At 42.8% G+C, this 20,383-nt stretch overlaps 1 protein-coding gene across 4 annotated transcripts in view; it reads left to right on the forward strand.

Annotated features, from left to right (window-relative positions):
* Window positions 1-20,383, forward strand: part of ARID4A (AT-rich interaction domain 4A) — a 61,944-nt gene that overhangs the window by 13,076 nt on the left and 28,485 nt on the right. For all 4 annotated transcript variants that reach the window (XM_082216698.1, XM_082216701.1, XM_082216700.1 and 1 more), the window contains 6 exons: window positions 2,476-2,555; window positions 2,646-2,740; window positions 5,836-5,968; window positions 9,013-9,092; window positions 10,688-10,764; window positions 12,784-12,950. In XM_082216698.1, the coding sequence (XP_082072824.1) occupies window positions 2,476-2,555; window positions 2,646-2,740; window positions 5,836-5,968; window positions 9,013-9,092; window positions 10,688-10,764; window positions 12,784-12,950 (632 nt within the window). The remainder of the gene's footprint in view (window positions 1-2,475; window positions 2,556-2,645; window positions 2,741-5,835; window positions 5,969-9,012; window positions 9,093-10,687; window positions 10,765-12,783; window positions 12,951-20,383) is intronic.

The raw sequence follows: 20,383 nt of genomic DNA on the forward strand, positions 1-20,383 counted from the left end.
TAATTAATTTTATAATGAATGTTGAAATATTTTGATTGTTGTTAGCCGCCCTGAGCCCAGCTTTGGCTGGGGAGGGCGGGATATAAATAAAATTTATTATTATTATTATAACTAAGTGTTCCAATTCTGTATTTTTTGTGTGTTGTGCTGTCAGCTGAGACGAGGGAAACAGGCTGGGAACAAGCTTTCAGGCGAAATGAGAGCCAGTATTTGAATAAATGTTGGCTTGAATATAGTGTTGGTGCTTGGTCACCTTTTGGCTCCTTGCCCTCATAACCTGCACCAGGGGTGGGGATCCAGTGGCTCTCCAGATGTTGTTGATCTCCAAGTCCTGTCGGCTGCAGTCGGCACAGCCAGTGGTCAAGGATGGGAGATGGGAGTCCAACAACTTTGATCCTTTTTTAAAAAAAAAAAGTTGAATTTGCATTGACATACTTTCTTGTTTATTTTGTAAGGAAACATTCTAGTCTAGAGGGGGTTAAACTTGATGACCCTCAGTGTCCCTTTCCAACTCTATACAGTTCTGTGATTTTATGACTTGATCATAATGCACCAGTGCCCTTAGAAACATCAGTGGTTTTTGATACACCCAATTCTGCTTAGAAAGTTTGTTTGTGGCAGCAGGGAGTTGTTTGGGGTGCTGCTACAGGAGAGTCGCTAGCAAAACACTTCCATCTTATGAAGATACAAGGCATTCCTAAGAGTCACACCTGCACAGGGAGAAAGTTATTTACCTGGCAACACACAGCTTACTCATAGTGCGGATTCCAATTTTAGTGTGTGAAGTAGCCTTGAGATCCAAAAGTAGACTGCAGCTCCTTCAAGGCAGGATCAAAGCAGATTTAACACATTGTTTGGCTTATCTTTCATTTAACTAATCTTTCTGATTTGAAGACTTAGCCCTGCACCAGCTCGGAACATCAGTGACATAACACTTCACCCCAGCAGCTCTTCACGTGTCAAAAATCGGGACTTTGATTAAATGAAGGGATCATGCAATTCCAAGATCAGTGGTGTATTTCCTCTGCCCCTAGGCAGAAATAAAAATCCCATGTGGCTGCTGAAGAGAGATTTTCCATCCTTGCTTAACCTTTAAGCCAATTGCCTTGGCTGCTACAACTTAGAAACTGGAAGTGGTTTCTGTTCAGTCCTGAACAAATGTGCAGCAATGCTGAGAAAATGCCCAGAGGGCTCAGTTTTTTCACTGTTTCTTCCACTGGATCATAACCAAGTTCCTGACCCTCATCACCCACCCTCATTCTTTTTTCCCTATTGCCCTTATTGTGGGCATTCTTCGCTACTTGCAGTTCACATTCTCCTGTTCCCCCACCTCCGGCAGACTAGGCTGTGGTGGATTTGTTCATGTTGCTGGTTTTCATTCCTGTGCTTTTAAAGGAGGTGCCTGTGTGTTTTAAAGTGCAACATTTAGGTTGTAGACTTTGGTTAGGGGCTCAGTTAGGAATTGAAATGCTTGTTCTAGGGGCTGTCAAGATGGAAAGGCGATTCCAACAGTTGGATAGTTGACATTCACTCTCCTGTATTCCCTATGTAGAATTATGTAAGAGATGCAGTACTTGGCTCAGCTCAAGATAGATACGCAGTTTATCCCAACAAGTTCTCCTCAGAGTAGGTCCATTGAAATTAATGGACCTAATTTAGTGGTGTCAGTTATTTTCAGTAGGTCCACTCTGAGTGGTTGAATAAAAAATGCATCAAGCAATTTTATGCTGGCAACATTTTTTTAAAAAAACGATTATGCATTGCAGCTTAGGTATTTTTGACCCCAGCATGCTTGGGAGAATTAATGTTTATTTATTTATAGTTTTTATATTTCACTGTTTCCTCCAAGAACTTCAAGGTGGCATACACAGTTCTCCACCTCCTCATTTAATGCCACAACAACCCTATGAGGTAGGTTAGGCTGAAAGTCAGTGACTGACCCAAGGCCACACAGTGAATGTCATGGGGAAGTGGGGATTTGAAAACTGGTCTCCCAGGTCCTAGTCTACACTCTAGCCACTATACCACACTGGCTGGCTGTAAATTTATATTGCATTGATCTGTCACACTATGATGGAATGGTGAAGCATTGCTTCCAATTGGCTGCTTGAGGTGATCGTTGCATATTTATCTTCATACATGCGTTTGTACATGCGTGCTTTCTCTCTGGCTTTACAACATCTAAGCATATGTCCTTCACATGCTGTTCCACTGCAAGAAAGCTTTCATCACTAGTCGGAATATTCCGACTGCAAGAAAGCTTTCATCACTAGTCTGAATATTCCATAAGAAAAAATGAGCAAAAAATGTGTGAGATGGAATGCAAACAATGGTGTAACAGCAGCTCAAAAGTGAGACTATTGGGGGCACTAAATATATTCACATAACAAGAATAATTTGCACTTGCCATTTACTTGCCTTCGCAAATAAAGTGGTTTTTCCTTTATGTGATTTTATTGGTTTGGCTTTGTTTAGTTTTTGATGACGGTGATGAAAGGACTTTGAGACGGACATCGTTGTGTCTGAAGGGAGAGAGGCACTTTGCAGAAAGTGAGGTAAGGCTGTTTCACTCTGAAGCTGTAAACTTAACACTTCTTTTAACTGGAAAATTAGCAAGTTGTCATATTTTCCCCTTCCTCTCCCAGACACTTGACCAACTGCCACTAACAAACCCAGAGCACTTTGGAACGCCGGTGATTGGGAAGAAATCCAACAGAGGAAGGAGATCCTCTCTTCCTGTGTGAGTGTTTTGTGATGCCTTATTTTGCTAATAGTATTACTGGGCTTTTCTCAGACCTAATCTTTCCCTTGCATTGGAACGAGGAAGGCAGGTTTGGTCTTCAGTGATGAGCTTAAAAGAAGTGTGCCTCCCTTGCAAGGAACATAATGTTGAGCAATTACACTTTACTTTCCTTCTTTCCACCCACAATCATACCACCCCCTAATTTTCAAGAGATTTGCCTTTCACCATACAAAACACAAGAAATGCCCCACTCAGAGGACAACGTTTCCTCAGAAGGATAGGCTACCCATTTCTTCTGATGCAGTCCAGAAGGTGACAGCCTTTGGACAAAGTGCATAAATGGCTTCTGAGGTGGAGAAGTGTCTTGGGCTTCCTGTCTCCCTTCTTGCGTCAAGTCTCTTCTGAAATGGAAAGCACACTTCCCATTGAAATATCCTTGGAGATCTCGCTGTTTGGTGGAGTTGCAGAAGTGGCTGAGAAATGCAGTGACAGGAAGCATCTGGAACTTGGGTTTTAGGATTCTGCAGAAGTGTAGTGCTGCGTGGAATTCTGCATCCTGGAAGCCATTTCTTCTTTAACTTTCTTCCTTCTGTTGCTGTGAAGTCAGACTTGAAAATGTGCTGGAGTTATCAAAGGACAGGACCCTGCAAAAGCTCCTTGCCATTTAGGGACTAACAGGAGCTGAATTAATTATACAAAACTATTTCACACTTTTTAATAATTTGTATGCATACTGGCTTGTCTTGGTGTAGGACTTGGACTATTTTTGGTACACAGGGCTTTCAGTTTTTAAATCTCAGTAAATTTTAAAATGTGCACGCACACACACACACACACACTGTATTTCAGGACAAAGCCTAAAATAACAACATAAAAATGTTCTGAAGTATATAGAAGCATGTATGTGAAGAAGCATGCCTAAAGTAACAGGCAAGCCAAGCTGCATTTAAATCTTCCTTATTAAAATTAGATAGATGCATGCCTTGTTTTAGCTTGCTTGTTAGAGCAGTGTTTCCCAACCACTGTTCCGCGGCACACTAGTGTGCCGCGAGATGTTGCCTGGTGTGCCGCGGGAAAAATTAAAAAATTCGAAAGATTTTTTTTAAAAAAGTTGAATTTTCGATTGGGGCGCCGTCACTAGATGACCCCTGGGGTTCCCTCCCTCCCTCCCGCTCTGCGCCTTCCTCCTCCTCCGGGGAGGCCCTTCCTGGCTCTCGGCCAAGGCTTGGCGGCTGCCACTCACTCACTCGCTCGCCCACCCGTCCCTCCATCCCTGCACCCGGCCTCTCCCCCTCCGTCCCCGGCGCAGGGGCTGCCGGGATCCGTAGTCCCCTCGCCCTTGGGCTCCGCGCCCGCGTGGGGTGCACGAACTACGTTTCCCAGCGTGGCCTGGCGGGCCGGGTGTTTTGTTTGAAGCGCTCTTCTCCCGGCCATGGAATGAGCGCGGCGGCCAGGTGGGCAGGGGCTCTTCCGCGCAGACCCCGCGCAGCCTGCCTGCGCCCCCGCGGAGATCGGGCGGCAGGATGGAGCCCGGGGATCCCTGCGGAGGCGGAGGCTGCCCCCCAGGTAGGGCTGCGTCGGGGTTTTTTATTTTTGCAATGCTGCATCCGCGCCGGAGGGGACGCATTGGACTGCGGGGAGACCCCTTGGCGGGCGTGCAAGGCAATGCATGTGTGCAGGCGTTGCATGGAGTGCAGTGCAATGCAATGGCAATGCGGCGCCCTGCATGCATGCATGCAACTTCCACCGGCGCTCCGGACTTGGCAGGTGAGGGGGGTCCCCAGTGGGCGGCAGAGAGAGCCGGGAGGGCGAAGGGGAGCCGGGGGGGAGCAGCGCTGCTCCCCGAGCCGAGCCCGGGGGGAAACTTCGGCGTCGTTGCGCCGGGTGTTGGAAGCGGAGGCTGGCGGGGGCCCCTCACCTGCAAAACCTGGTCGCCTCTCATATATTTCTTGCATTGCATTCATCGCCCGCTTTCTCCTCCTAGGAGCTCCCGGGGGCGCGCGTGGTTCTCCCCGTGTTATCCTCGCAACAACAGCCCTGCGAGGTGGGTCAGGCGAGTGGCCCAAGGGAGCACCCAGGGATTGTCCTGGCCAGGTGGGGTGATTTGAACCCTGCTCTCTGCCCGGTCTTCGTCCTCATTTAGCCCCCACATGTGCATGACTGTGCATGACTGAGGTTTTCCCCCCTCGTCTTGGCTATGGTGTGAGTCTGTGCTGTTAATTAATGGGGTTCTGCCTTCGGAGAAGATGAGCCAGCCCTCAAGGAGGTGATTATGTGATTTGCTAGCAATTCATGTCCCTCCCGGCGTGACGCTGCGCGCTGACGCCACGGGGCTGTAATGGTGGTGTGCCTCGAGATTTTTTTCATGAAACAAGTGTGCCTTTGCCCAAAAAAGGTTGGGAAACACTGTGTTAGAGGGGAGGAGGCTGTTTCGAGAATAGAAAAGGCATGGATATGAGAGTGGTAGAAAAAGACAAAAATTGGCAGAATATAAGCTTGAGTGGAAAGAACAAGATTAAGGGCATAAGAGAGGACAAGGAGGAGATAAGGTTGAAGCACATAAGTGCTTTAAAAGAAGGGCTAGTGTTTTAACGAGCTCCATTCAAGCCTTGATTCAAGCTTCCCTGGCAACAATAAATATTGGCGGTTTATTCTTGGAAGTGCTGAATTTCAGAACTAACTGTGGACACAGAGAAACTGTCTTTGCTGGGTCACCAAGCCAAGCCCATGCTGACTTGGAATCCTTCCGGGTGTAAGGAGACCGGTAGGCTACGTGGGTTGGTTGAGACACTTTTGAGAATAACAGCAGAGCCCAGCCCCATGAGTCCTCTGGCTTGCAGCCATGGCAGCACCACACATGCAAGAGTTCTTGATTCTAGCCCCACCACCTCTCGACAGCACAATGCACGTATGTCAGCACAGGGCGAATATTTAGCTTGCTGCATTCTGCTTTGTGTTAAGCCATTTCCCGCAAAAAGGAAGGAGGTTGCAAAGCAAGAGCTGTTGAGGTATCAAGGCTGCGACGAGGTTATGTGCTCCTGTTAATCTCCACCTTTGGGCTGTCTAAAATCACTGTATGTTTAACTCTCTAGTAATGAAGATGAAAAAGAGGAAGAAAGTAGTGAAGAGGATGATGATGATAAGAGGCGTCTTAACGATGAATTGCTTGGTAAAGTTGTCAGCGTGACTCCCAGCTCTGAGGAGGCTGAGTGGTATCCAGCTTTGGTGAGTGAGAAATATTCAGGGGCTTTTATAATAGGGCACAAAAGCCAGGTGCTTTTCAAAGGGGAGGAACTTCAATGGGGCAAAACGCCTTTTGAAACCAGATTTGAGTGTAAAACGGCTTTGAGAGCTTGTTCAAACAAAGGTGACAATAAATAAATAAATAATGCTCCTGGGTCTCCCAAGTTTAAGGAAATGCTGCTTTTTTTTGGGGGGGGGAGAGAAATGAAGTCCATATTGAAAATGTTTTTTTTACATTCTTGGTAGTTCAACTCTTGCTCAATCAGTTCCTGCACAAAGGCAGGTTCTGCTACCTGACTACATAGAATATAAACCTTCCTGGTAAATACGTTCGGTGGGGAAAACGTGGTTTCCTATGGAACTTGTTTCTATGACATCTGCATCATCACTGAGATCCTGCTAAAAGTTCGTGGCTGTTTCCTCTAGTTCCCATCATGGCTACCTCCTCCAGTTCCTCCAGTTCCCACCTTGCCCATTATCCTAATTTAAGTACTTTGAATAGAAGTCCCTGAAATCCCACTTGGCTGATGGGAACCCTGCTCAACCCAGTGGGAGATTCATCTTTCCCACCTGATTCTGAAGGAAAATTCCGTAGCTTTTGCTCCTCCTGCATACTACAAAGTTCAGCATGATGAAACCCAATTGTGGTTTCTGTGTGTGCATGCCCACGTGGTTTGAATGCTATTCGCGTCAAATGCAATTAGACATATAAATTATTTTTAGCTAAAACAAGCATGCATTGTGGGCAGCCAAACACTTTCATTTCTTAGCATGTTTCAGAAGGAAGATATACCTGTTGAGCCTTCGGACTCATGATTAAGTTGGAGAAAATGTAGCTTTAGATGAAATCTTACTGTGTTACTCATTTGATTTGCCATGGTCATTCTTTTCATAGGTGGGTTTTTTGTGTGAAAGCAGCCTTTTTATTTAGATTTACTATGATTCCTCTTTTAGGTACAAGTAAAATACGCTTGCATGCACTAGGATTTTCCTTTTTTGCATTTGCAGAGCTCACTATGCAGTCATTTGGACTGGGTTTTTTAATCATCATCATGATTTATGTCACTTGCGACAGATTAAAAACAAGATAGAACCTATTCAGCTGAAGAGCAGAATATAAATGCTTTATAAAAAAAGTCCTACCTGGAGGCTTGCAAGCCACAAAACAATAGGCAAGAAAGGGATGGGGAGGGAAAACAAGCCAACCTGGGCACCATTTCTTAAATACACAGAGTTGTTATTAAAGTGCTCAGTTTGAGTAGAAATAGTTCAGGAACTAGAGCAGCCTGATGGAATGGACCCACTCTCTATCTCTCCTTCTGCTGCAGCCTGATGATAGTTGAGGAGAAGGGGAGCCAAATGGGAGTCAGTCTTCTTTTAGTTAAATATCTGGATTTGTATATAACGGCGTTCCGTGTGCTGCGCTGGCTCGCCAGATGCAGCTTTGTCACGCTGGCCACGTGACCCGGAAGTGTCTCCGGACAGCGCTGGCCCCCGGCCAATAGATGTGAGATGGGCGCACAAACCCCAGAGTCTGTCAAGACTGGCCCGTTCGGGCAGGGGTACCTTTACCTTTACCTATGTATATTAATAGACAAGCGTGAGGATTTAGGGATCACTGTCAATAGCGCATTGCTAATCCCTGGAGCTCCTGCCTTTATGGCAGTGAAATTTTTCTTATTGGTGTAACTTTCCTAATTGGGAAAATGCTCTGGAATGCATGGAGTTCCTCAAGATGGGGGCAGGAGGAGGAGCATGTATAATGTGTGCAAAATCGGAGGAAGTTAAAGATTTAAAAGCAGTAGGGTTCTGTGGCATTGTCACAGGAAGCAGCTATATTTAGTAGTTCCCAAAGCCCCCGGTGTTGTTTAACATGCATGCATCCCCTCTTCTGAGACGAGGGTTTACTTAGTACAGTCCTTTCAGCCTCTCAAAACAGTGGGAATGAGCTGCCCGATCATGTGGTGCTGGTGTGCATTTAGAATGCATGACTGGCAAACGACAACACCCTCAATAAAGTAGGAAGATTTTACTCTTATGAATAAGCTTCACTTTTCAGACTTATAGGCTTGAATCTACTGGTGCACATTTTAAGGTTAACAAATTATTTCTGATGAAGAGCTTGGCACTGAAGAAGCTGACCAGGATAACCAAGAATATAGACAGTTGCTGTCCTATCTAGCCCTGTATTGTCAACACTGACTGGCAGTGACTCATCAGATTTAATGTAGGCAGTCTTTCCGTGCCCTACCTGGAAGTGCTGGGATTAGACCTGATGCATGCCACTGAGCTATGACCCTTCCCCAATCAAACCTCTTTTAAGTGTGAACCTGAGCAAGATTGATCTTGGGAGTACATACGCATATGTAATTTCATAGTTGGGGTTGTTGTGCGGGTGGAAAGGCAGAGATCTTGGCTGCAGTTGTTATATACACATGATTTTAACGATGGAAATTTACTGGATTGTCTGTCTTGTTTTGTGGGAGGTTTGCAATACTTTAATAACATAATAATTGCCTTTAGGGATCAGATCAGGCTCCTTTTGGTCTCATTGCCTTTCTGACAGTAACTAACAAAATGCCACATAAACTGTACAGCTGGTGGCCTTTCCTCAAGTTTGTTGGCAGCATCTGATATATTGCATATGGTCTCTGATTATATTTAGCCATCATAGATTATAACCAGTGTGGCATCTGTCCTCCAGGAATTTGCTAATTTTTAAAGAAATAATATTGAGGCTGTTATTTCCTCTTGTATCTTTATGGCTCATGGTGTGAAATGCTTTTTCTGTCCTGAGCTTACTGCTATTTTAACTGGGTGATCTCCAGCATTATGAGAGATGGAAGAAAAAATTACCTCCCCACAGTGTCATTACCTAGTGGATTTGTTCTGGAAAATAAAATGCTGCTATTAGGAGTTGCCATAACAGAGCTGAAACATGATGTATGAAACCTTTCCCCCCCACCCCCTTAGTAGGAGCAATTTTTAAAAATCCTCAATGCCATGTGTTCTTTTTGAAACTTCAGGTCTTATCTCCCAGCTGCAGCGATGACATTGCAGTGAAAAAGGACCAGTGTTTAGTGAGATCTTTTTCAGATTCCAAATTGTGAGTAGTTTTTCTAGACATCTCTCTATCTCTCAGGTTTGGTGTGTTACAAAATAAATACATAATCAACTGACAAGTTAAAGTTCAGTGGTTTAACTTAGCCCTCCTCCAAAGTCAGAACCTTTTCTACATAATCCTATTGTCAAGAGTAAATGCAGGAAGGACATGATTAAGGTAGCAGACTAAATTCCACCAGTGATCATGAAATTTAACAGGATATTCTTAATTAGGGTATTCCAAAAGGTAAGCATGAATCTTGTGGAAGACTTTCATTCTTCACTAGGATGATCAATTTTGTGTTAAAGTTTAATATAAAACACTATCTTGCCTTTGTGGCATGCAAATTTTCAGCTGCAAGCTATTAGCTGTGGAGCTACCAAAATAATTTTGGAAGTGTGTTTAAAACTCACAATCCATTTCCTGCTTATATTTTTCCTACTTCATACAATATGCGATGGAATTTTCGCAAGACTTCTTGCCCCAACCCCTCATTCAGAAAGGCTTTCCATTGGAGAAGAACCTATTAAGGGTACAGACTTACCAAGACAGTTACAAGATATTTCACATTTGTCTTTTTGCCTTATTTTTAAAACAACAAAATTTTTAAGAACTATGCTGATGAAGAAGATGATGATGATTAGTTATGTCAGATTAAGTTACATTGATGCTGACTTCCATGCTCAGAGCACCTTATTACTTCCTTGTTGGTATTTGGGTACTTAGCTTGGTGAAGCTGCCTTCAGGTGAACAGTTATTTCCCTGGCCTGAACATCTGAACTCTTTCGTACTGTGAGACTGCAAGTAAAGAAAGGAAATACATTGAAGGATGCTGTCCTTTATAGAGACACATATAAAAATTTTGTTTCAGTACTTGGCTTTTTATCAAATGATTTATTTTTGTTTTTAATTTTTAAAAATGCATGTCACCAAAAGTTAAATACAGCTGCCCTTTGAGTTCATCAGTGAAGATAAGTTACAGTTCAATAAAAGCTACTGCTTGTTAGAATGAAAGATTATAATTGACATTTTTGTATCTGTATCAAAGTTTTTTCATTGATTGCTTTGCACTTACTGTCTGCTGCTTTGGATTTCCTTTTGGCAGAAAAAAGGGCACAAATGAAAACAAAATGAAGAATATTTTACTTTCTGTATTTAATTATTGCATACCAGATACAAGACTGCATTGGAAAATACAGTGTTCTTAACTTGCAACCTCATGGACTGTTCACCTAGTTCTAGTTCCTTTACTGATAAGGCTTGCAACTACAATATGTATCCCTCTAACTCATTAATTAGTGGTGCAAGAGAGCCATACAGTAGTATGGCATGTATTTCAGATTATTCAGACAGAAGCACTGCATCACCTGCATTAATTCATGCAGAAACATCTTCATATAGATGGATGGTCCCTGCCCATAGGTTAACTTTAGTAAATTTAAGCATTGGGATAACTTGTTCAGCTGTTTAAAAATGACGATTGGTGCAAATGCATGGTATCAAAGAAAGAGTATACACAGAGGTATACTTTTTTAAAATGAGAAGCTTCGGGAAAATGAATGTGGCATATTTAATCCAATTAAACAATTCTCTTGCAGTTATTCAGTAGCAAGAAAGGATACTGAGGAATTAGACATCCTAAATGTTACAAAATCCGAGTTGTCTTCTAGAAAAGGTAAATTTCAAAAGTTACTGTATAAACTGTTTACGAAAGCAAATTAGTTATGCAATTATAGTTATGCAACTAGTCATAGAGACGGAATCCACATGGTCCCAGGGCAGGTCCATCCAGTGTTACGTAGACAATAGCCTTGTACAAGCTTAGAAATGAAATATAAACTGGTAATGCACTTGCAGAAGGGAGGCAGAGACCAGTAGACAGGCCTGTCCACAAAGTACAGGTTATTGATTATGGGTTTAAAGGTAAAAGACCCCTGACAGTTAAGTCCAGTCGCGAACGACTCTGGGGTTGCAGTGCTCATCTCGCTCTATAGGCCGAGGGAGCCGGTGTTTGTCAGCAGAGAGCTTCCTGGTCATGTGGCCAGCATGACTAAGCCGCTTCTGGCGAAACCAGAGCAGCGCACGGAAACGCCTTACCTTCCTATTGATCTACTTGCACTTTGACATACTTTCGAACTGTTAGGTTGGCAGGAGCTAGGACCGAGCAACAGGACCTCATCCCGTCGCGGGGATTAGAACCGCCGATCTTCCGATCGGCAAGCCCAAGGCTCAGTGGTTTACAACACAGCGCCAGCCACGTCCCTATGGGTTTAATGACATACAAATGCGTGTACCCTAATGGACAATTTCTGACTAGAAAAGCAGCCTGGGTACGAAGACATCTGAAGGGTTGAAGTAGTGAGGGGCAGGTGCTTAATACTTTCTCCACTTGCTACTTTCCCCTTTTTATTCCCCTTGCCCAGCAGCCTTTCTCTGGTGTGTTGGCAAGGGGGAAACGGATGTCAGGAAGCATGTGTGTTGTGAGAACAAAAAGGATAGTTGCAGCTGAAAAATGATATCCAGTGAAAAGCTCCTCCCACCTGACTGCTTATGACAGCTGCTTTTCTTGATAATGGGCCATGTCTGTTTTATTAAAAAGTGTTTGCATCTAATCTGTAGTTAGGTTCTATTCAGGATAATGAAGCACATAAGTGTTGTAGGCAGTTCATATAGATTGCAAGGAGTAGAATTCCTAAAAGAATGGAAATGTCCATGTGACTACAGTGGTACCTCGCAAGACGAATGCCTCGCAAGACGGAAAACTCGCAAAACGAAAGGGTTTTTGATTTTTTGAGTTGCTTCGCAAGATGATTTTCCCTATGGGCTTGCTTCACAAGACGGAAACGTCTTGCAAGTTTGTTTCCTTTTTCTTAACACCGGAAATACAGTTGCGACTTGACTTGGAGGAGCAACTCATAGAACGCCTTGTGTGGTAGCCTTTTTTGAAGTTTTTGAAGACTTTGGTGATTTTTGAAGCTTTTCCAAAACTTTTCCGGCACCGTGCTTCGCAAGACGAACAAACCGCAAGACGAAAAAACTCGCGGAACAAATTAATTTCGTCTTGCGAGGCACCACTGTATTTGGTGGCCAGTGTGCAGGAGAAGTGTCCCAAGAGTCAAGGATTTGTGGCACACCTGGGTGTGAGCAGCAGAGCCCATAAATCTGGCCATAAGAGTTAGGCTGCATATATTTCTGTTTCCAGCCCACATTGAAACAGCTGAAAAGGAAAATGCAGGAATGTGGCCATTCTTGCAGTAGATTCTCTAAAGGAATCTTCCCTGTCAAGCAATATACAGTGGTACCTTGGTTCTCAAACGTCTCCATTGACGAACATTTCGGAACCCGAACACTGAAAACCTGGAAGTAAATGCTTCCGTTTTCGAACGCGCCTCATAAGTCGAACGGCTTCCACTGTGTGTTTTTCAATTTTCTCAGCTGAATTTGCAAACAGCCCTTTGCGCCTCAGTTTTCAAACGTTTCGGGGTAATCGTGTCTTAATTTGGTATATGCCCCTTGGAAGTGCCCCTTATTTTATTTTGGCATTAGTTTCTCACCTTCCTCTTGATAACCCAATATTGAATTTGTGACCTTAACATATGGCTGAAAAAGGAGCAAGGATAGCGCCAATTGGTAATAATGCAGTTTTGATTCTTAGTACCTTGAATGAGTAAGCACGGGACGTTTTCCTCCGAAGGGTTACAAGAGGCGAGCTCCTTCTTCAGTCTGAAAGTTATACCTTCGAATTGGAAGATGGATATGCGGGAAATCTTGGAATCCTCCAGCAGTGATGAAGAAGATGGCGGGGAGCCTGGGAGTGATGAAGAGGAAGACAAAAGAGAACATAAGGAGGAAGAAGTAGTGGTGAGTGGGTTGGCTTTCCTTTGTACACGTGTAACTTAATACGCTCCACATATAACAGAGCTCCTCAAATGTCATGTTTGAAAATAATTTCAAGGGAAAAAACAGCTTGATCCTACAGATTGATCCTGTGGTCCTCCAGATGTGACAGCTAGCGTGGCCAGTTGTCAGGGATAAGTGATTTACAGTCTAGCAACATCTGGAGGACCACAAGTTTCCTATTCCAGCTATAGATACTTAAATGGAAGCAAATACCAACATTTTCTGCTGTGTTTGCTCCTAGACGGAGCTACAGAATGGCTGGTGACACAGTGGAAAGAGCCAGTGAAAGCTCCGCATTCCCATGCCCCCACTCTAAGAAGCATGTCTCCTTCTGGTGGCTGGCTGTTTCTGTCTCTTAAGGGCTGTGAGGTGTGTGACTTCTCCCTGACCCAAAACTGTTTTGGGGAGTAAGTGCAGCCTAGCTAGCAGGAATAAAAAGCAAATAGTATCCTATCTGAACATATGCGAGAGATGCCGAGAGAGTAGCAGGGGAAGATTTCAGTCCATCTTTGGATGGTGTCCCCACTGCAACTGGAAACTGTAGAAACTGACCTAACAGATACTGAACACAAGAGGAATGTTCTTAGCTTTTTCACATGTTCCTGCGAAAGAGGATTCCATTTGTTACTTTGAGCAATTTCTTTCCAGGTTACTTTCCATAGGAACATTAATGTAGGTTAGATGAGGGCACATTTTGATTTGAAAATCTTAATTTCAGAGAGTTACTAATTTCAGGAAATTAAAAATCCTTACACTGAAGGCCATTTTGAATGAGCAACACTGAAGCATGCTTTTTCCTGTGGCATATTATTATTATACTGCACATAATATTCTTAATAGTTGCATTATTTTGCACTCCTGGGATGCAGAACCAGGTGGAAAATGCATGTGTGTGTTATAGCAGGCATTTCCAACAGGTAGATAGATCGTGATCTACTGGTAGATCATTGGACATCTGTGGTAGATCACTGGCTTCCCCCTAAAAAAAACCTCAACAACTCAACCCCAGTTATTAATTCTGAGTAGATTGCAGTCTCTTGGGAGTTGGCCACCCCTGTGTTATAGGTAGTAGACAATGGCAGCAGGATTGGGGGGATGGAGATAGACTTTTTAAATGTTTCTTCTGCATGTAATAATGATGGTACATAAGAACAGCCTGCTGGATCAGGCCAATCTAGTCTAGCATCCTTTTCTCACAATGGCCACCTCGATCCCTACATGAAGTCTGAAAGCAGGACCTGAGTGAAACAGCACTCTCTCATGATCCCCAGCTACGGAGCCATTGCGGCAAGTAGTCTTTGGTAGCCTGACCCATGAATTTGGCTAATCTTTTAAAACCATCAAAGTTGGTCATCACTGTGGGAACGAATTCCATAGTTTTACAATGTACAATGTACTTTCTTTTGTCTTTCCTGAATCTCCCAACCGGGTGGAATCCTAGGAGATGTCTGTGGCTTTTTAATTGAACCTCATTTTAGTTTGGGACAGCATTAGAACACTTGAAGTCTACTTAACTAACTCTCAGGTGCGCATCACTGAAGTTACTGCAGACAAGATGCAGATTATTTTCACATTAATTTAAAATACGTGTAGTCTGAAGAGCTAAAATACAAATCTTGCAGACAATTGAGGCAGAATTTCTATCCTGATATGCTCAGGAGTCATTGTGCTTCAAAAAGGAGGCAGGCATTTCCATACTCAAGTTCAGAATCAGCTGTCCCCCACTTCACCAGTTATAGCTATTGTTCCTCTTAATTTTATGTGGTTATATTTACATTATCGCCTATCCCAGCCATCGGTGATGAAGCCTCAGGACTCCAAGCAATTGTGGTTTCTCTCAGTACTCTTTCCAGCAGTGAAGGAATCAATCTTCAGGGTATACTGAAGGTATAAACTTTAGGGTAAACTTGAGTTCCTCTAACTCTTTCTTTCTGAATCCATGAAGAATGGACTTGGCATCTTCAAATAAAGCTGCTTGGGTTTCCCCCCCAGCAAATCATAATGTTGCTCTTATACCATGGCTTAGAAGAGCTCTTTAAGGCTGCATCCACATAATACATTTAAAGCACATTCTCCCCTGATGCCCCCCCCCCAAAAAAAAGAATTATGGGAACTATATTTTAAGAGGGATGGTTCTTAGATGGGAGGGAAATACTTTAAATTTATTGTGTATATGCAACTTAAATGTACCACTGTGTTCTTGATCTCCTTTTCACAGTTTTTTTTTTTATTTCCCTTATTTTTTGTACATACTTTTAGCCCACTCTTCACCACAGGGTCCCAGGGTGTGTTACAAAAAAATTACAATTAAAAGGAATACAGTGCACAATGTTTAGATCCTAAAATAAAACTACAAGACAACCAATATCGGAGTTACAAAACAGCAGCAGGATGAATAAGATAGAAAGATGCAAGCAAAAAGAAAAAAGTTTTCATTGAGAGATCTCTCCTCACACCCCCTCTGATTTTTTGAAAAGTGCAGTGGAGGAGCTGACTGGTGGAGTAAATGGGATAGTTACCACGGGGGTCACCAACCTTTTGGGGCCTGTGGGTACATTTGCAACCCAGAGAAACCATTGTGGATATCAAGCACACACCACAATCTTTTCTATGGGCAGCAATAAATGCTTCTTTCAAGTCTTAATTTAAGCAGGGAGGGAACACTCTGCAGGTGCCAAGGAAGGCCTCTGTGGGTATAAGAAGACGTCAGGTGAGCTTCCCTTGGAAAGTGATTTCATAACGGTGCCAGTACTGAGAAGGTCTGCTCCTTTGCAGCCACCTCCCTCTCTTCACTTCTCTCTTAAGGTTTGGAGAGAGAGATGCGAGAGGAGGTGATTTTTCAGGTAATCTGGCCCTATTGCTGTTTAGATTAAATCCAGCGCTACAGAATTGGGCCCTCAAGCAGGGCCTGTGCAGCAACCCTGTAGTCAACCTTTGTTAACTTGGGCAGCCATATTTCTAGATGGGGAATTTGAGAGCAGGGGCATAGTGCTAGACAGTCCCCACACTCACAGTTGGAAAGTATGGGAGGGCTGGGCCCGGAGTGTGCCCGGAGGTTAGGTTAAAATAAAATTTAGTATGAACACCAGGAATTAAATGACCGGCATGTTTTTAGATTCAGGTAGGTGGCTGTGTTGGCCTGACGCAGTCGAAATAAAAAATTGTCCAGTAGCAGCATACAGACACGAAAGCTTATACCAGAACAAACTTAGTTGGTCTGTAAGGTGCTACCGGACTACTACTACTACTACTTATTATTATTATTATTATTATTATTATTATTATTATTATTATTTCGATGGCGTATTTTTGTTTCAGAAGGAAAACAATGTTAAGGATGCAGTTAACAGGGGGATACCAAAGTGTTCTTTTTCGTGCTGCATAGACATTGCTAAAATACTTCCAAGTGCTTTTTTCCAGTCCTTCAGACCCCTTAAATTAAGACACATTGTTTTAACATATTTGGTTGGAGTTTTCAGCAAGCATAGCAGAAAGCTATACCATACATTAGCTGATAGATAATACTCCATAACCATTCATATTTCTGGAACCATTCTTGTCAGAAATTATGGCCCTCACTGTTCTTTGGGTATAAATTAAGTTTAATCTGTTGAATTGTCTCACTCTTTTTTGAGGTTGGAGGGCAACAATATACCTGTTTGCCTCCTCCTGGCTGCAGTGCAACAGGTGATTTATTAGTTGCTTGTTTCTGTCATTTGTATGCTGTCCCATAACAAAGGTCTCTCTGTGGTTTACAGTAAACAAAAAGCAATGTAAATATATGATAAAAGATACAAAGTAGCTGCATAAATACAACAAGAACTAATATTACCGCACGCCCAAAATTAAGAACACAGATATAAACATAGATGCCAGTGAATTATACAAATCGTTTGTATAAATCATATAGTACTATAGATAAATGATATAGTCATACCTCATGTTACATTTGCTTCATGATACATTTTTTCAGGAAGGGTTACTTCCAGGTTTCGCCGCTCGCGCATGCGCAGAAATGCCACTGCGGGTTGCGTTCTGCTCATGTTGCGAACGGGGCTCAGGAACGGATCCCGTTCACAACCAGAAGTACCACTGTATTTGCACTTAACAATTACTACCAAGGGCGTGGTCTGAAGCAATAGTGAAAGTTATACCAAAACATAACAAAGATCCTATGGTACCTCAGCCATACAGACTGATTTCTCTGCTAAATCAAGTTGTTAAAATAGGGTCCTTCCTAATTGCAAAGCAAATAAACAACATACTGTACAAATATGTAAAACAGGAGCAAACAGGTTAATAAAACAGGAAATTACAGCATAATGTCAAAAAACAAATTGACCATGCAATCACAAACATCAACAAACAATATTCCAGGGTTTTTTAGGCACAAAAAAAGGCTTTTGATAGAGTAGACTGGCTTTTCCTACAAAGAGTTTTACAGTAAACTAATATGGGAGGAAAGTTCAAAACTTGAATAGATTTATTATACCAAAGACCTATTGTCAAAGTGTTTATCAATAATCATTTATCTACATCTATTTATGTGCAACAAGGAGCACATCAAGGTTGCCCATTAACACCTTGCTTGTTTGCAATCTTGTTTTAGAGCAATTGTTTGCAAAAATTTACTCAAACTCTGTCTCGGTTAACCACAATTTTAAAAAATGACCAATAACCAAGTATAGCAAACTATTGACCTGACTATTTGGAATAACCTGTTAAACATTAGATGTTGGCTTGAACAAGAGCATATTTTCTCCTATGAACAGGTGGCAACAGCCTTAATTCAAAGGTGACCACCATTAGTCCACTTTCAGCTAAGATATACAGTGGGACATTTATGGATAATGTATGGAATTTTATTACAATCTGGTAAAAATAAGGAAATTACAAAATATATTTAACACTTTCCCAGTTTAAAAGAAAACAATTAAATAAAGGCAATGCATGTGCTTTTGTAATCAAAGTAAATCTTTAATAAAAATTACTTTAAAAAGAGAGAACAATTGCACGCATTATATGTATAAAAGAAAGTGGTCAATGGACTTGTTAACTTAGTCACAAGCAGAATGGGTCTGGATGGTCAAAAATATCCCAACAACACTACTAAGTGTTAATCTGAAAGAAAACTATTTCAAGACACTCGTTCAATAGTATCTTACTCCTTATAGCCTGAGCAAAATATAGTCAAAATACACATTGTGGGGGTTGTAAAAATACAAAGACAGAAATATTTTGGAACTGCATAAAAATAAAGACTCTGGGAGCAACAATTTTGAAAATAATACATGAAAGCATTGATTATACACTTTCGAGGAATTCAAAAACTGCTCTCATATGCATGCCTTGGTCTGAAGTTATAAACAACAATCTCTAATTGGTAAATAACTGTTCTGATAGCAGCAAAGCTTTGTATAGCTTAGCAGTGGGGAAAATAAAAATCTTCCAACACTGATAGAATGTGTGAGGAAAACCTGGGAGACCATCCTGATGATAAAATTAGTTTACAAAAGGAATACTATATATTGTAAGGGACGCGGGTGGCGCTGTGGGCTAAAGCCTCAGCGCCTAGGGCTTGCCGATCGAAAGGTCGGCGGTTCGAATCCCCGCGGCGGGGTGCGCTCCCGCTGCTCGGTCCCAGCGCCTGCCCACCTAGCAGTTCGAAAGCACCCCCGGGGGCAAGTAGATAAATAGGTACCGCTTACCAGCGGGAAGGTAAACGGCGTTCCGTGTGCGGCTCTGGCTCGCCAGAGCAGCGTTGTCACGCTGGCCACGTGACCCGGAAGTGTCTTCGGACAGCGCTGGCCCCCGGCCAATAGATGTGAGATGGGCGCACAAACCCCAGAGTCTGTCAAGACTGGCCCGTTCGGGCAGGGGTACCTTTACCTTTACCTATACTATATATTACAATCATGAAAATAAACTTATTGATAGGTGAGCCTTATTCGTTTTTTGCAGGATAAAGCAAGAGATGAAACACCTCATTCACATTCCTGTAATGCTATGCAATCTTCTCTCTTCTTTACAAAATAACACTTTCTGGCTTAATAGAAGCTTCATTCCCGGAATGTAAAATGTGAATTTTTTAAATGATTTTTTTAATGTGCCAAGACTATGTAAGTTACTTCTAAAGCACTGGCATAAAATGATCAAATTCTCCGCCAAGAACCCTAATGCCTCTGTTTTGAACCAACTGCAGTTTCTGGGGTGTCTTTAAAGGTAGCACGCATGCACACCAAGTTGTGAATAGTCTAAACTGGATGTTAACCAGCTGCAAAGTCCTAAAACGGATGGGGATTTTGTGGCCCTCCAAATGTTGCTGGACCTCAACTCCCATCACCTCCGACTGTTGGCCATGATGACTCAAGTGAACAAGGGTTGGGATCCAACAGCATCTGAAGTTCATCTGAAAACAGGAGCAGCATTTGCCATATTGGATCTCTCTGGCAGGGTGCCAGAGGCCAGGCCTTATGGGAAAACGAACCATTAATGCTTCTGCTGTGTTAACGCCTTCGGTGTGTGGGGCACCATCTACTTTATCAGAGAACGTAAATACTGAAAGAGGGGACTGCCTACTAATGTAGCCATGTTGGTTTTTCTCTTTGAAAAGATCAATTTCGTGCATCTCAGCAGGTTCAGTGTTACCTGTGTGTTCATGAAGAGAGCCTTTAGCAAGCTGGTTTCCCCTTGGATAGTCAATCTGTGAAATACACTCCAGGCTGAAGTCAAACAGGCCTGCTCCCCCCCCCCCCAATGAGCAATTATTTCTTTATTTAAGCTTTCCTGACTCCTTGGTTAATCTTAACTTTTATTCCTCTTTTCTTCTTGCAACCTCATTGCACACTGCTTAGAACTAGTTACAGATAGGTAGCCGTGTTGATCTGCCGTAGTCGAAACAAAATAAAAAAATTCCTTCCAGTAGCACCTTAGAGACCAACCAAGTTTGTTCTTGGTATGAGCTTTCGTGTGCATGCACACTTCTTCAGATACCATGCACACGAAAGCTCATACCAAGAACAAACTTAGTTGGTCTCTAAGGTGCTACTGGAAGAAATTTTTTTATTTCCTTAGAAATAAGTAGCAATGTTTGGCCTCCCTTCACAAAGTCCACCCATTCAAGGGCATTAAGTGATTTTAATAAAAACTGGAAGAACAAATTAAGGCTTCATTCGGCTTGCCAATCAAGTGTCTCTCTTGACGGTGGTTCTGCTGCTCTCTTGGGTCTCCTCCTATAACAGTGACGGGGAACCTGTGACCCCAGACATTCTTGGACCCTGACCGTCGGCCATGCCTATTGAGGTTGATGGGAGCTGGACTGGAGAGCATCTGGAGAGCAACCCATTCATTCTCCAGTCTTTTTCTGTAGCTTGTGGGTCCTGCTTTTAGGACTT

The sequence above is a fragment of the Podarcis vaucheri genome (genome assembly GCF_965113315.1).
Source record: "Podarcis vaucheri genome assembly, chromosome: 1".
NCBI classification, from domain to species: Eukaryota; Metazoa; Chordata; class Lepidosauria; order Squamata; family Lacertidae; genus Podarcis; species Podarcis vaucheri.